At 32.3% G+C, this 13,087-nt stretch overlaps 2 protein-coding genes across 2 annotated transcripts; both read left to right on the forward strand.

The window, feature by feature from the left end:
• Positions 1-7,725: 7,725 nt before the first annotated feature.
• Positions 7,726-9,051, forward strand: LOC111904034 (probable calcium-binding protein CML13). Its single transcript, XM_023899814.3, has 2 exons — positions 7,726-8,254; positions 8,771-9,051. The coding sequence occupies exon 1, from the start codon at positions 7,808-7,810 to the stop codon at positions 8,249-8,251; it is 444 nt and encodes a 147-aa protein (XP_023755582.1). The 5' UTR covers positions 7,726-7,807; the 3' UTR covers positions 8,252-8,254; positions 8,771-9,051.
• A 1,809-nt stretch (positions 9,052-10,860) lies between these two features.
• On the forward strand, positions 10,861-12,727 carry LOC111904035 (chloride conductance regulatory protein ICln). Its single transcript, XM_023899815.3, has 7 exons — positions 10,861-11,111; positions 11,198-11,321; positions 11,489-11,603; positions 11,718-11,777; positions 11,853-11,921; positions 12,021-12,115; positions 12,405-12,727. The coding sequence occupies exons 1-7, from the start codon at positions 10,942-10,944 to the stop codon at positions 12,477-12,479; spliced, it is 708 nt and encodes a 235-aa protein (XP_023755583.1). The 5' UTR covers positions 10,861-10,941; the 3' UTR covers positions 12,480-12,727.
• The last annotated feature ends 360 nt before the right edge of the window (positions 12,728-13,087 follow it).

Raw genomic sequence — 13,087 nt, forward strand, 5'->3', positions numbered from 1 at the left:
GAGTGAGAGACATCACATCTATGGAATTGTCTTGTAACAATTTCCGATAGAGAGCTTTGTAATTCATTGGCAATAGTCATTGTGACCTTAGTGCAGTGACATTACAAAAGAATCATTGCATAAAATGTTAGAATCTAACATATTCTATAAGTGGCAAGAAATTTGATATTCTTATACTTATGATAAGGATTGGGAGTTGTGAAATGAGTATGATTGGAAATGTGTTCATTTTCACAAAGTAAGGACCATAGGTTAACATTGTGTGCATGCTAAGAGCATGGGACAAGTGTAGTTATAATTCAAGTAAGAAGTTGATTACCCGAAACAAAAAATAATGAGTAATCGATATGGTGATAAATAAAAGGTGTTTTATTATACTTAAAGGTTTGAGGCCATATGGGATTAGTATTATTCTTGTGTTTTACTTTGCATGTTTTGGCTTCCTGAATAATTTAATTGGTTCATAACAGTCAAATTATTCGAACGGACCACAGTCGTTCATATGTTAGAAGTAAATATGAATGAAGACTGTCATGAATTGGTGTGTGGATTGTCTAAAGAGTGTTGGACATAAACAAATGTTTGCTGCAACGTTCATGAGTGCTTATGAATATGATTTGAGCATTGGATTAAACCCACGCTCACTTGGATCACTTCATGAATTGTATCACGAATGATTGGTGAGACGATAACATCTTATATTCTTGAAATCGAGATGTGTGAGTTGTATCTTGCGAGTCGGTTGCACATTGATAATATGTAAACGCACCAGTAACTTGGTGTTATAAAACATATTGTTGTGTGTAATTCGGTAAGTGAGTGCAAGCGAGCATTGAGTCAAAGTTTATCCATTCCTTTTATCCAAAGTAGATAAACGCGATATCTTTGGGTCTCTCGATGATTTAGTGATGGCACCTAAGCGCTTGGCCAAGCCGGGACTAATTTGATGTGTTCAAATTGTAGTCTGTTATCAGTCGTCATAAATCGAAAGTCGGGAAATAGTATAGAAAGAATGATTAGGTTCATGTCTCATATCTATACGATATCTAGAATGGAGGAATATATGATCCCTTATCTAAAGGACACACGTATCTGATAAGATCAGAGTTGACAGCAGCTTTAGAAAGCTACGATTGTAGATCATGATCTGAAGTCATACGCAGAATAGTTATTTAGACTTATCCAAGTGGGAGACTGTTGGATTAGTGTCTAAGTCCATAACTATTTTGATATGTACTTGACCCGATGGTGCATGGTCCTTTTGGGTTGCCTTCACCAAAGCAACTTGATAGGATGAATTATGGAGAGAAAGGATTAATTATGATTTATTAATATATTATGAGAATAATATATTAAAGGAGAAATCATATTGTTTAATTAGTATTAGTCAAGAATTAATTGATAATTAATTTTGTTGTTAAAAGAGATTAATTAAACTTAAGGGACTGGAATTGTAATTATAAGATAATTGCAATTGGGCTATGGATTACCTTATAATATAAGGTTGGACAAATTCTATGGGGAAACCCATTAGAAATCGTCCAAGACTTATTAAAGAAGGGTCCATGGGCTGCTTAGGGCTTAAGCAGTCAGTTTAGGGTTTCCTAGTTCAAAACCCTAATAGCCTACATGTATATAAATGACCCTTAAGCCCCAAAAACGTGGTGAACTTGTTCTCTAGGGTTTTCACACGTTTTGGGCAGCCTCCTTCTCTTCTCCTCTTCATCCCCTTGCTTTTGGTGTTTGTGAACCATTAAAGGAGTGACATTTGTGACTCTAAGCTTTCTAAAGTCATTACAAGGAGGATTTGAGATTGTTATTACTACATAACAATCAAGGTATGATCTAAACCGTAATTCATATGTTGTATTGATTATCATATACTAGATCTAGGGTTTATAGTCTTGGATGAATTGCATGTACAATAGAGAAACGTAGATCCAAGCATTAGGGTTTGTTTGAGAACATAAGATGTTCTTATGGCCAAAACCCATCAGTCGTGACCACCAAAACTATCATATTTTTAGATCTTAAACGCCAAAACAACAAGAGCAATTATACCTGAAACTTGGTGTCATAGATAATTAGTTTTGGTGTAACAATAGCTAAAGAAAAGTTACACAACAATCAATTTGCGCAGTTAATAAAACTTTATTTATAATAATTTATAATAAATATTTTATATCGTTTATAAAACAAGCTAATACTTTAAAAAATTAGATAAAATGTAAAGTTTGTTCTTATTTATTTTTAAGTTTGCCATTGATTTTCTCCTATTACACTCTATGGATAAATGATGTTTACAAAAAGGGAGGTGATATTTCCAAGGAAGACTTTTAATATTTCCAAGGAATAATTAATGAATGGACTATTTTACCCTTAATCAATATAATATAATTTTAATTTAGAGTAATGAAAACAAAGAAAGATCTTTCCAAACTTTACATCCCTTTTTTACGTGATCAATGCCAAATATATTTTCCAACAATTTAAAAAGTTATCTTGCCTCACAGTTATATATCTTTCTTGAAAATATTTAACCAATATAATATATTACATTTTATTTTGCTTTTATTTATTTTTTACACCAACTGTGGTGAATTGGATTTTAGTAAATATTAAACTCACTTTGTTGTTATACACCGACAAGGTTTAAAAATAAAAATATTCTACAATATCAATAAATCAATTAAGTCTTAATATTGTTTATTGGAATAAGAGTAGTTTAATGATTCTACAACGTCAATAATTCAGTTAACTATTAATATTGTTTAATGGAATAAGAGAAGTTTTGGAACTAAAAGTTGTTTGGGTACACTCCTATTTATACTTACAGTGAAGGTTAACGCATGCATTTTTTTTATTAATAGATGTTATAAAGATAAAACTATTATATAGTAAACTATATAACAAAAAATACAACTTCAACCCAATACAAATCAAATAACAATAAAATGTTGTCCAAAAAAAAACACACCTAATGCATATCAAATAATCAAACTATTCATATGGCATATCATCACTTGAAAAAGTGGGATATGAATTTAGATCAAGTAAGTCGTTTTCATGACTTACATGACCAACATTATCATACACTTCATTGATCATTTGCACGACATGGGTAGAACTTGAATCTTTTTGTGCTTGTGATGATTCTACAAACTCAAATCTTGAAGGGTCTCGTGCGGTAGAATTTATTCCTCTTTTATTTTTTGATTTTGGAGGTCTACCCTTTGGTCGGCGAATCAAAGGCTCAAATAATATATCAGATTCAGTTAGAAGTTGAGTAATCATAGAATTAGCAAGTTCTTTCTTACTTTGAGGCCATATTTGATATCTTGAAGACAACTCACTAAGCAACTCATCAAATTCCTTGGCTCCATCATTGTGTAAATCATCTTCTGAATTCAAACATATCGTATCAATCCTCCAATGTGGATGAATAAGATCTAATGAAAGTTTCATTCCTTCTAAATGTTTTATCTTGTGAGCACAAGGAAGACCCATGGTTGCCATAAAATGACTGGTGCAAGGAGTCATTGTACCTAAAAACCAAAAATATATTAAAGGTTAATGTAAAACTTAATGTTGTGCAACAATGTAAAACTATAAGCATTGTAAATATTACCCTTTTTTATTTTTTTCATATTGCATATGTATCTCCTTTAATGCAAAATGAGATATATGACACAAAAGTTCTCTAAAAACAGGTGCATCACAATTATGAAGAATTTGGATTCTCTCACTTGCGAGTTTCACTTTAATCTCATTGAACTCATGTTTGATTGTAAGACAAATCTTTTTGGTAACATCTTGAAAGCCACCTGTAGATACTTGTAGATATTGTTTCAGTTTCGCATGAGCACCTTCAGCCCTTGATGATGACCGATTACCAAAATGCAAATAATTTTCTGTCCAAGCACTAACAAACTTTTCCTTCCAAGACAACCATGTTTTTTTGATGTACTCGATTGCAACTTTTTTCGTCTGATAAAACAACTCAAACTCACCCCAATTATGCTCAAAAATAGTTTTACTTGTTGAATATGCTACATTATTCCAACTTGACATAAATATATCAAACTCTTCTGTATGTGGAAAATGCTTCTTGCAATTTGCCAACACATTCTTTTCAATATGCCAAATACATAAAAGGTTTGTCGTGTTTGGGAATACCATATTTATGGCATTCATTAGTGCCAACTCTCTATTAGACATAATCACAGACGGTTCACGGTTTTCAAGAGTCTTCTTAAACACACTTAATGCCCAAATGTAACTATCTTCATCCTCTCTCTCCAGAAATACAAACCCAGAATAAAAAGATGTATTAAAACATGAAACCCCAATGATATCAAGGAGAGGCATGTTATATTTGTTGGTTTTGTATGTGCAATCCATTATAAATATATTAGAGAAAGCTTTTGCCAATTTAATCGACAAAGGATGTGCAATGAACAAATGGGTTATATGCCCTATTGAGTTATGTAAAATATCATAGATAAAACCCTCTTTTTCAAACTCTTCAAATAAAGCACTAACCGTTGATCGATTTCCCAAGTTTTCCTTGCGAATTTTTGCCTTCAGATTGTATATAGTTCGAGAGACAGCCGGAAGGTTCGGGTTTCCTTGACGTAAAGAAGAAAGAATTTGCCTTGGGGGTATGCCAGAAAGCGTCATGTTTTTGACACTTTGTACGTCATTTGGTGATAATCGACGAAATGATGGATGCCCAGAGATATCAGTAGATGGTTCATGGTTGTGAGACAAGTTTTTTGCCTTAAGTATCCAACCGCCATCATATTCCTTTTTACCTACAATCTGAAAAGGGCAATTAATCAAGCGAGATCTGGTATTCTTCTTCCTTTTATCTCCAATACTCAATCTATCTCGATAACAACCACCTCTATCACATTGCAAAGTGACATATTTTTCTTTACTTGAATCTCGAATAGATATTCCGTATCCTTTAACGTAATAAAAATCTCTTACACTCTTTAGTAGTTCATCATATGAATCAAATTTGGAGTTAGCTAAATAAAGTTCTTCATTTTGTATTGTAGGACTTGATGAATCCATTCCTAACTGTTAACATTCATTTTTAACATAATCAGACATTACATTCAAAAATCGAAAATAAAACATCAACTAAGCTATCTATGCTTGAAGATATAAATAAGTTGACAATTTACAATTACCAAATGTAAAATATCAACAACTATTCTAATAAATATAGATAAAACATAAAATGTATATAATACTAACAATTACCTAGGTTGTGAAGTCAAAAGAGTACTTTTGCTTTTATATTTTACTCATCAGTTAGGAAAGAAGAAAGAAGACAGAAAGTTGTTTTGACTTAACTACAAAGAGCAAATAAAGAGAAAACATATAATGAAGTCTCTGGGAAGAAAAATTCAGCCATCATTTGATTATAAAAAAATCATCAAAAATAAGCTTAAGTGACACAATATTGCGATCAACACAATTTAAATGTCCAAACTGCATTAAAAGCTTAAACTAGAAACCAAACACCCACAATAAAAAAAAAACATAAAACAAATCAATAGTTTAGTAGCACATTGTGACATGAAAGAACATTAGAAGGCATGCAAATAGATGATGAAGCTTTCTTTATATATATATATATATATATATATATATATATATATATATATATATATATATATATATATATATATATATATGGATCGATACTCAAATTAATGGAAGAAATAAAGTTTCTTTGAGAAATTAAACTCAATAACAAACACACACTAATTTATCTCTCTTGTTTAAAAGATGAAGGATCTTATAATCATGAGTAGTTTAGGGTTAAAAAAATCGTTTCTTTATTATTTTTTATTCTATGTAATCAATGATGATGAAGCACATGGTTTTAACGGATTCTAGGAATGATTCAAGTTAACATACCTTTTGAGCCGAGAGGAAGATGCAGCAGAGCAGCAACACAGAACAAGGAAGAAGCCGGACGTCGTTCGTTTTGTTCGTAGTTTGGAAACAAATTGTTTTTATCTCTTTAATATCAAAAGTTAAAAATACAATAGATCACGTTTCTATCTCTCCAAAATCAAAAATTAAAATATAGAGTGAAGGGTAAAAATGTCCACCTTTTAGTTTTCCAGTGGATGAATTAAAATACCATGTGGAAAAATCAGCTCCCTTACAAAAATTAGATGAAAATTTTGATGACATTTTGGAAATGGAAGAAAAAGCATGAATGATGTCAAATTCACTAAATCTTAGGAAATATGAAGATACTTTACTCATTTGAACGATATAGTCGACAAACTTATTTTTTAACCAATAATACAAAATATACACTTATTTTTTAACTAGTAATAGCAACATATTTATCTTTTTAGCCAATAAAAGCAAAGTATTAGTCATTTTTAACTTATAATAGTAATTTAATTACCTTTTAGTATTATAATTATATTTAGTTGATGCTATAAATGGAAGTAGAATCAAATCATTAATCTATTGTATTTTTATTGTCTTTAACTTAGTTCTAATGTGTTTCATGACATTTTTTGGATATTGTATTCGGTTTTGTGTTTTATGTTTGTTTTTATGAATTCATATTAAGGCCCCGTTTGATACGCATCTTTCCAGGTCCAAACAGATCTTTCTGGCTGAATGGACCGGAAAGACTGTTTGATTTGCACAAAAAAAAGGGGTCTTTCCCGGTAAGATATGTTTTTCTCAGAAAGCCTCAAAATCATATCTTTCTGGCTGAATGGGCTGGAAAGACAATTATATACCAAACCCCGCCTCTTTCTTTCTTTATTGGATTATTAATTTTTTTAAATAACTTTTTTAAAATTTATTTTTTATTGAATTATTATTTTTTTTCATCATTCAGCACAGTGAATCAGATGTACAATCAAACAACATGGTTTCTTTACCAGTCAGAAAACTTTCGCAGACAGCATTTTACCGGACAACACTTTCCCAGACAGAAACTATCAAACGGGACCTAAGACTATCCCACATTTAATATTAAATTGGATTGAAATTAGGTTCTCATAAAATAAATATTGTCAGGGGTACAATGATCGTTTTTACATCGTTCAACCTAACCACCAGAATGATATAACACTAGTTTATTTCTATGGAGAAAATAATGCTACAAATATCCCTTGTTTTATGGTATTAATATAATGCATGCCAAAGTAATATCATTTATGTTTCATTTATATTTCATGACTTTTCTTATTAACTTTTTCAGTTATGTGTGTATGTTTTAACATGGGTTATTGCTAAAAGAAAGAAATATCAGGCATTTCTATTGTGAAAGTTGACATTTACCTGTTTTTTGAATTTTGAAATTGAAATAAAACTAAAATAGCATCGTCTCACTTGAAAAGTCATGTGAACCAAAAAGACTATCAAGAAAATTATGCATAATACATAACAAAAAGGATAAAATGTTCATTTTTCACAGTAAACACAATCAATCAAATGTGTAATCAAACAATGCAATCAAACAACTTCAAATCCAATCAAAAGAATCTTGATTTGTCCGCAAGTATTAAAGAGTCCCTAAATCAATTATCCGAAGCAATAACAACAAGGTACGACTAGAAGTAATGGGCCAAATGAGCCCATTGTTGATCTCAATGGGTCGCAATTGTCAGCCCAGTCAGTTGATGGACGTTATTGATTCTGTTCCCGAACACATGTTTTCTGGAACCTATCACCGGCTACAAGACATTCATTCACATAATTCAGACACAGAAAACGAGAGAGCGATTCAACGAAATCAAAGAAAAATTCGATAACAATGGGGAAAGATTTGAGCGATGAACAAGTTTCCGCCATGAAAGAGGCCTTTACCCTCTTCGATACCGACGGCGATGGCAAGATCGCCCCATCGGAGCTCGGGATTCTTATGCGTTCTCTCGGTGGAAATCCTACGCAAGCGCAGCTCAAGTCCATAATCGCCGAGGAAAAACTCACATCTCCCTTTGATTTCAACAGGTTTACCGACCTAATGGGGAAGCACCTCAAACCGGAGCCCTTTGATCGCCAGCTTCGTGATGCGTTTAAGGTTATTGACAAGGATGGGACCGGATACGTCGTCGTCGCGGATCTCAAACATATACTCACCAGCATCGGAGAGAAGCTAGAGCCTGCTGAGTTCGATGAGTGGATCCGAGAGATTGATGTTGGATCCGATGGGAAAATCAAGTATGAGGACTTCATCGCAAGAATGGTTGCAAAATGATTTGTAAGTTGCGATTTTCTCCATCGTTTTATCATTAAACATCTTAAATTTTGTGTCTCCACGTATTTCATTAGTTTTTTTTTGTGAGTTACCTACCTGATTATTATATATAAAATATATCAATACACAGTTATTTTTGTTGATTTTCACCCATTTTATATGTTGATCCCCTGTCTCAAAAGCTAGGTTCATACTTGTTATATCCAAATCCTGGAATTCCAGATTACATGTTCATTTGAATCCTCTACATTTTTTGAACACCAACCTTTTTTGCTAATTTCAATGATATAGCATCTGCCCTTTTGGATAATTCTTTTTCTCACAAATCAAATCGCATTCCCTTGAACATTATAACTCCAATTTGGTGTGAAAAACAAATGTTTCTGATCAAAATTTCTTGAATTTTTTTTTTCTTAAATGGGTCTTTGCGTGTGTTTTAAGATGAAGCAACCCCCTCATGATTGTCTCTTATTAGCTTAAAATATAACTTGAGAATGATCCTGTTTGGGTTTTATGCAGGTTAGAGATGTTGCTGATGAAATACTGTGTGCTTCTCTGCCTTATTTAGATTTTATATTTTGGTGTGGTAATTTACTTAAAACTCTGGTTCAGAGTTTTCTGCTTGCTAGTTTTGATGAACTATTTGTATTTGGGGAATAACCCGAAATTTGTGCACTCATTTATCCATTTTTTTGCCTTACTTCTAAACAGGGTGCTTGTGAATAGTTTTGATTTAAATGTTCATGTAAAACCTTGGTAATTCGGTATCTATCAATTGATTTCCTTTTCCATACCTACAATATTGGGTGTTACGAAATTCACTTGAGGTTGAGAATAATCCAACCAATATCAACTTTAAGTATGGACACGAAACTAGAAGTAATTCGTGTAAGGATTTTGAGTTTCTAAGGGAGACCAAAACACTCTTATAAATTGACTAGTTACACCCAAATGAATTTCGGTGCATCTTCCATTGTCAAAAGATTATTTTTAATGTAACATTTTGTGCATACATTAAGATGTTGATATATACATTTACATCTTTATTCAGATTTGGGTAAATGGATAAACACGTAACGTATCAGTTTACTTATCTAACTATTTTTAGTTATCTAACTATTTTCATCAATACGAAAAATAGATAAGTACCTACTATAAGATTCTAATTGTTGAGATATGGAATTACACAAAAAAGTCCAATGTTCAAAACTTTATACGCCCAAAGTAATGTTGCTTGGGTCATTTAGATGGTATAGCTTTCGGAGGTGATATTTGTTTTGAAGTTACCCATTTAAAAAAGGTAATTTAACTTTTATACTCTCCATTTTAATTATAATTAAAAAAAAAATCATGATTAAGAGTATAAAAGTCAAGATACTTTTTTTAAGTTGATGAATAAGAAACATAAATGCAAAAATATAACCTCTATTTAGCTTTGATTATGGAGTACCATGTTTGTTGTTTGAGATAATATATATAACATGGGCTTCAGGCTTAATGAAAAACAAATTTCGTTTTTTATTTATTCAGATCCCGATCGTAATGAACCGTTGATTAGTTTATTTCCATCACACACGAAAAGCTTGATTTGGTGTGGCGTGAGTTGGATGAGATTTTTGATATTTAACCTTTTAGTGATTGAGATAAATAGAAGACATTTCTCTTAAGCATATCATATGCTAATAGGACAATCTAAAAATATCATATGCTAACAGGACAATAAAAAAATATTTCTATATATTTTATATTTAAATGAGAAAATGACATAGCCATTTCTCTAAAGCATTTTTCATAAATTAACCAAAAATTAAAAAAAAATTTAAAAAAAAAAAAAAAAAAAAAAACTATCAATTTTAACCAATTGCAGATGAATAGGACTTGCCTGCAAGCTCATAAAAAGAATTGTGAAATCATGGACCCTATGCGGTTTTGTGGTCCATTATCACAATATAGTTAAACCCTAAAAAAAAAAAAAAATTCAACATCATTTTCGGTCCTAGAAATTCTCTTTGATAGCATAAGACTAGTTTTCTATTAACAATGTTTTACTTTTTTGTTTGTATTTTATAATATCAGCTGAAATATAGTAGTAACTTGTAGTTATTTTGTCTGAAACTTTGAAAAAAAAAAAAGAAACCAAATCATGACCCTCTTGTACAACCCTTTAATAAGCAAACCGTGTATATCAACCAAGAAAAAGCTAGCATGAGATCGCAATTCGCAAATATGTAGATATGAAAATGCATTATGCCATCTGTGATTTTGTGTCCTCAGAAAATGATCAAAATCTAAAAATTTATAACATAATGTGAAACTGCAGTTTCGATGGTTAATTTTTTTTTTTTATATTAATTTTTGTTAATTAATAAAATATAATAAAAACTTGTCATTTTTTGGAGTTGCCTTGCTTTTAAAGCCGACTGCCGTTTGTACAATTTGTAGCCCTAATTCCAGTCCCTTGCAGAGGCTGCCCCGGTGAGGTCGAAGCCTCCAACAAAAAGCATTTCCGACCCATGCGGGGAGCATGGGTCCTTTTCCTAGTTTATATAATAATCAATGGCTACAAATAAAATAAAAATAAAAATAAATCAATAATAAACTATCCTTTCTTCCCACTTTCTCAAGCTATAGAGAACATACACAACACAGTAGTCCAGAATTGTAAGCTAGGGTTTTAGACAGCGGAAATCATGGTGGCAGGTTTAAGGTATTTTACAGATAGATCGGACGACGGCGCCGCCGGTGCACCTCTTCTAGATACTGTCAACGGCGAGGAGCTTATGCATGTCCAGCCGGCCGTTTCCATTGTTCTCAGCAACCATCCTCCCGAGTCTCCTGGCACGCTCTACATCTCTACCAAGTAAATTTCCAACTCTTCTGACAATTCTGCATTTGTTTACGTAAATAACTTCATTTTGATACCTAAGATTCGTTCGAATTTTGTAGACAAGTGATATGGTTGAGCGATACCGAGAGGACAAAAGGCTACGCTGTTGATTTCTTGTCGGTGTCTCTTCATGCGGTGTCTAGGGATCCTGAGGCATTTACATCTCCCTGCATATATACACAGGTACTACGCCTCTACCACAACTGTACTTATATTGTTTAGATTGAAGTATTCAGTATTTAATTGAAATGTATTGTGTTGTGTTTAAGAGTATTTGGAGATGAAGTTTATCTATGCTGTTACAACTGTTTTGATATGTATGAAGGCTCTGTAATTCATTATTATTTTAGATTGATACAGGTGATGAAGATGATGAATCAGAAAACTCAGATTCAGAATCTAACGAGACATTTGATTTATCAAAGATCACCGAAATGAGACTAGTGCCTTCAGACCCTAATCAATGTATGCTTCCAAAATCTCACTTCAATTCATACAGAATATCCAAAGTCAGTTTCCATCTTAAATCTCAATACATTGCCTCACAATCCTAATAAGTTAACTTAAATTGGTTGATAGTGGATGCTCTCTTCGAGGTGTTCTGTGAGTGTGCAGAGCTCAACCCTGAACCTGTTGAAGGTATATTGCTTGCTTGCTTAAATGTACATTTGAAGCCTTTTTGAACTTTTTACTGATATTTACTTCTTTCTTCAGAGGATGAACCTGAGGAGCATAATTGGATATTCAGTGCTGATCAGCTGGGACCTGCCATGGGTATAATAGGTATAAACACTTTTTACCTCTGCTATATGTTAATTACTTTATTCCGTTTAATGTAATCAACTCTTATATTATATTTATGCAACTTACTGTGATGTTTAGATGGAGTTGATCAGGAATGGGATTCTTCACAAACTCATTTCACCACAATTGGTCATCCAAATGGAGATCATGATCTAGCACGCAATGTGCTTGAGGTATGAACTTTAACACAACTTTTCCAATCCAACTTTGCTTTCATGTCTAACTGAATTCTTGACAAGTGTTGTTTCGATTTTTATTTTCCTGTTTCATCTGGGTCTTTCTTGATTCCATTTGTAATTGGAACCACATGCTTATAAGAAAGTGAGCGAATAAGAATGAATAACCTTTTAATCATATGGTTTTAAAAATGTTTAAGCCATATACATTTATGCAACAATGTTTCTCACTTTTTTACAAATTTATGCAACTGACACAAAGTATGCAATATTGATGATTACACAGCTTCAAATAAATGACCAAAGGTTTGAGGATGCTGAAGAAATGGAGAGCAACAACAGAAATGGTGGCCAACAATGATTATCTTCTGGTTACTTACATTACATGTAACGTTTTTTGATGACAGGTACCAAGTTTGGTACATGATGATGCAAAAGGTTTGTAGGTTGTAGGAGTGTGATGTTGCTCTTGCAACTAAGTTTATACAGTTTTTCAGACTCTTCTAGTTCTTGATGTTTTTAAACTTGATACAGAATATAATTTTTAAGGTAGCTAAGATTCGTACACTAAACCAAACCTTTTCTCTAATTATAACCTATCATTTTCCATTTTCCATTCTTTATTTTCATCTCCAAATTCATAAATAACATTCAGCAAAAGCTTCAACTGTAATCCCATACTCCTTAGACATTGTTGCGATAAATTTCGTGTCGCATCACCCTGGTGTGTAAATCTGCAAGAAATCAAAATTTGGTGTCGCATCACCACTTATAAGAGATTTCAATTATGAGGCATTTTCCTTGTAAATCTTCTCGTATGCTGCAAACTTTGCATACAAACAATTCAAACACTTATTTTTCCAGCAATCTCTAAGTTGCCAATATACTTGGCATTGGGCCCACTACGTAGACATAATCATAGTGAACACAATGAGCCCAATCCACATGAATCGATACAGTCTTAGTTTT

This window comes from Lactuca sativa, chromosome 8 (assembly GCF_002870075.4).
Source record: "Lactuca sativa cultivar Salinas chromosome 8, Lsat_Salinas_v11, whole genome shotgun sequence".
NCBI classification, from domain to species: Eukaryota; Viridiplantae; Streptophyta; class Magnoliopsida; order Asterales; family Asteraceae; genus Lactuca; species Lactuca sativa.

Bases quoted from the DNA above. Each gene is read 5' to 3' on its own strand.
- LOC111904034 (XM_023899814.3), top strand. From the start codon at position 7,808: ATGGGGAAAGATTTGAGCGATGAACAAGTTTCCGCCATGAAAGAGGCC.
- LOC111904035 (XM_023899815.3), top strand. From the start codon at position 10,942: ATGGTGGCAGGTTTAAGGTATTTTACAGATAGATCGGACGACGGCGCC. The intron at 11,604-11,717 runs GTATGCTTCCAA...ATTGGTTGATAG, and splicing joins GCCTTCAGACCCTAATCAAT to TGGATGCTCTCTTCGAGGTG. The intron at 12,116-12,404 runs GTATGAACTTTA...ATGATTACACAG, and splicing joins TAGCACGCAATGTGCTTGAG to CTTCAAATAAATGACCAAAG.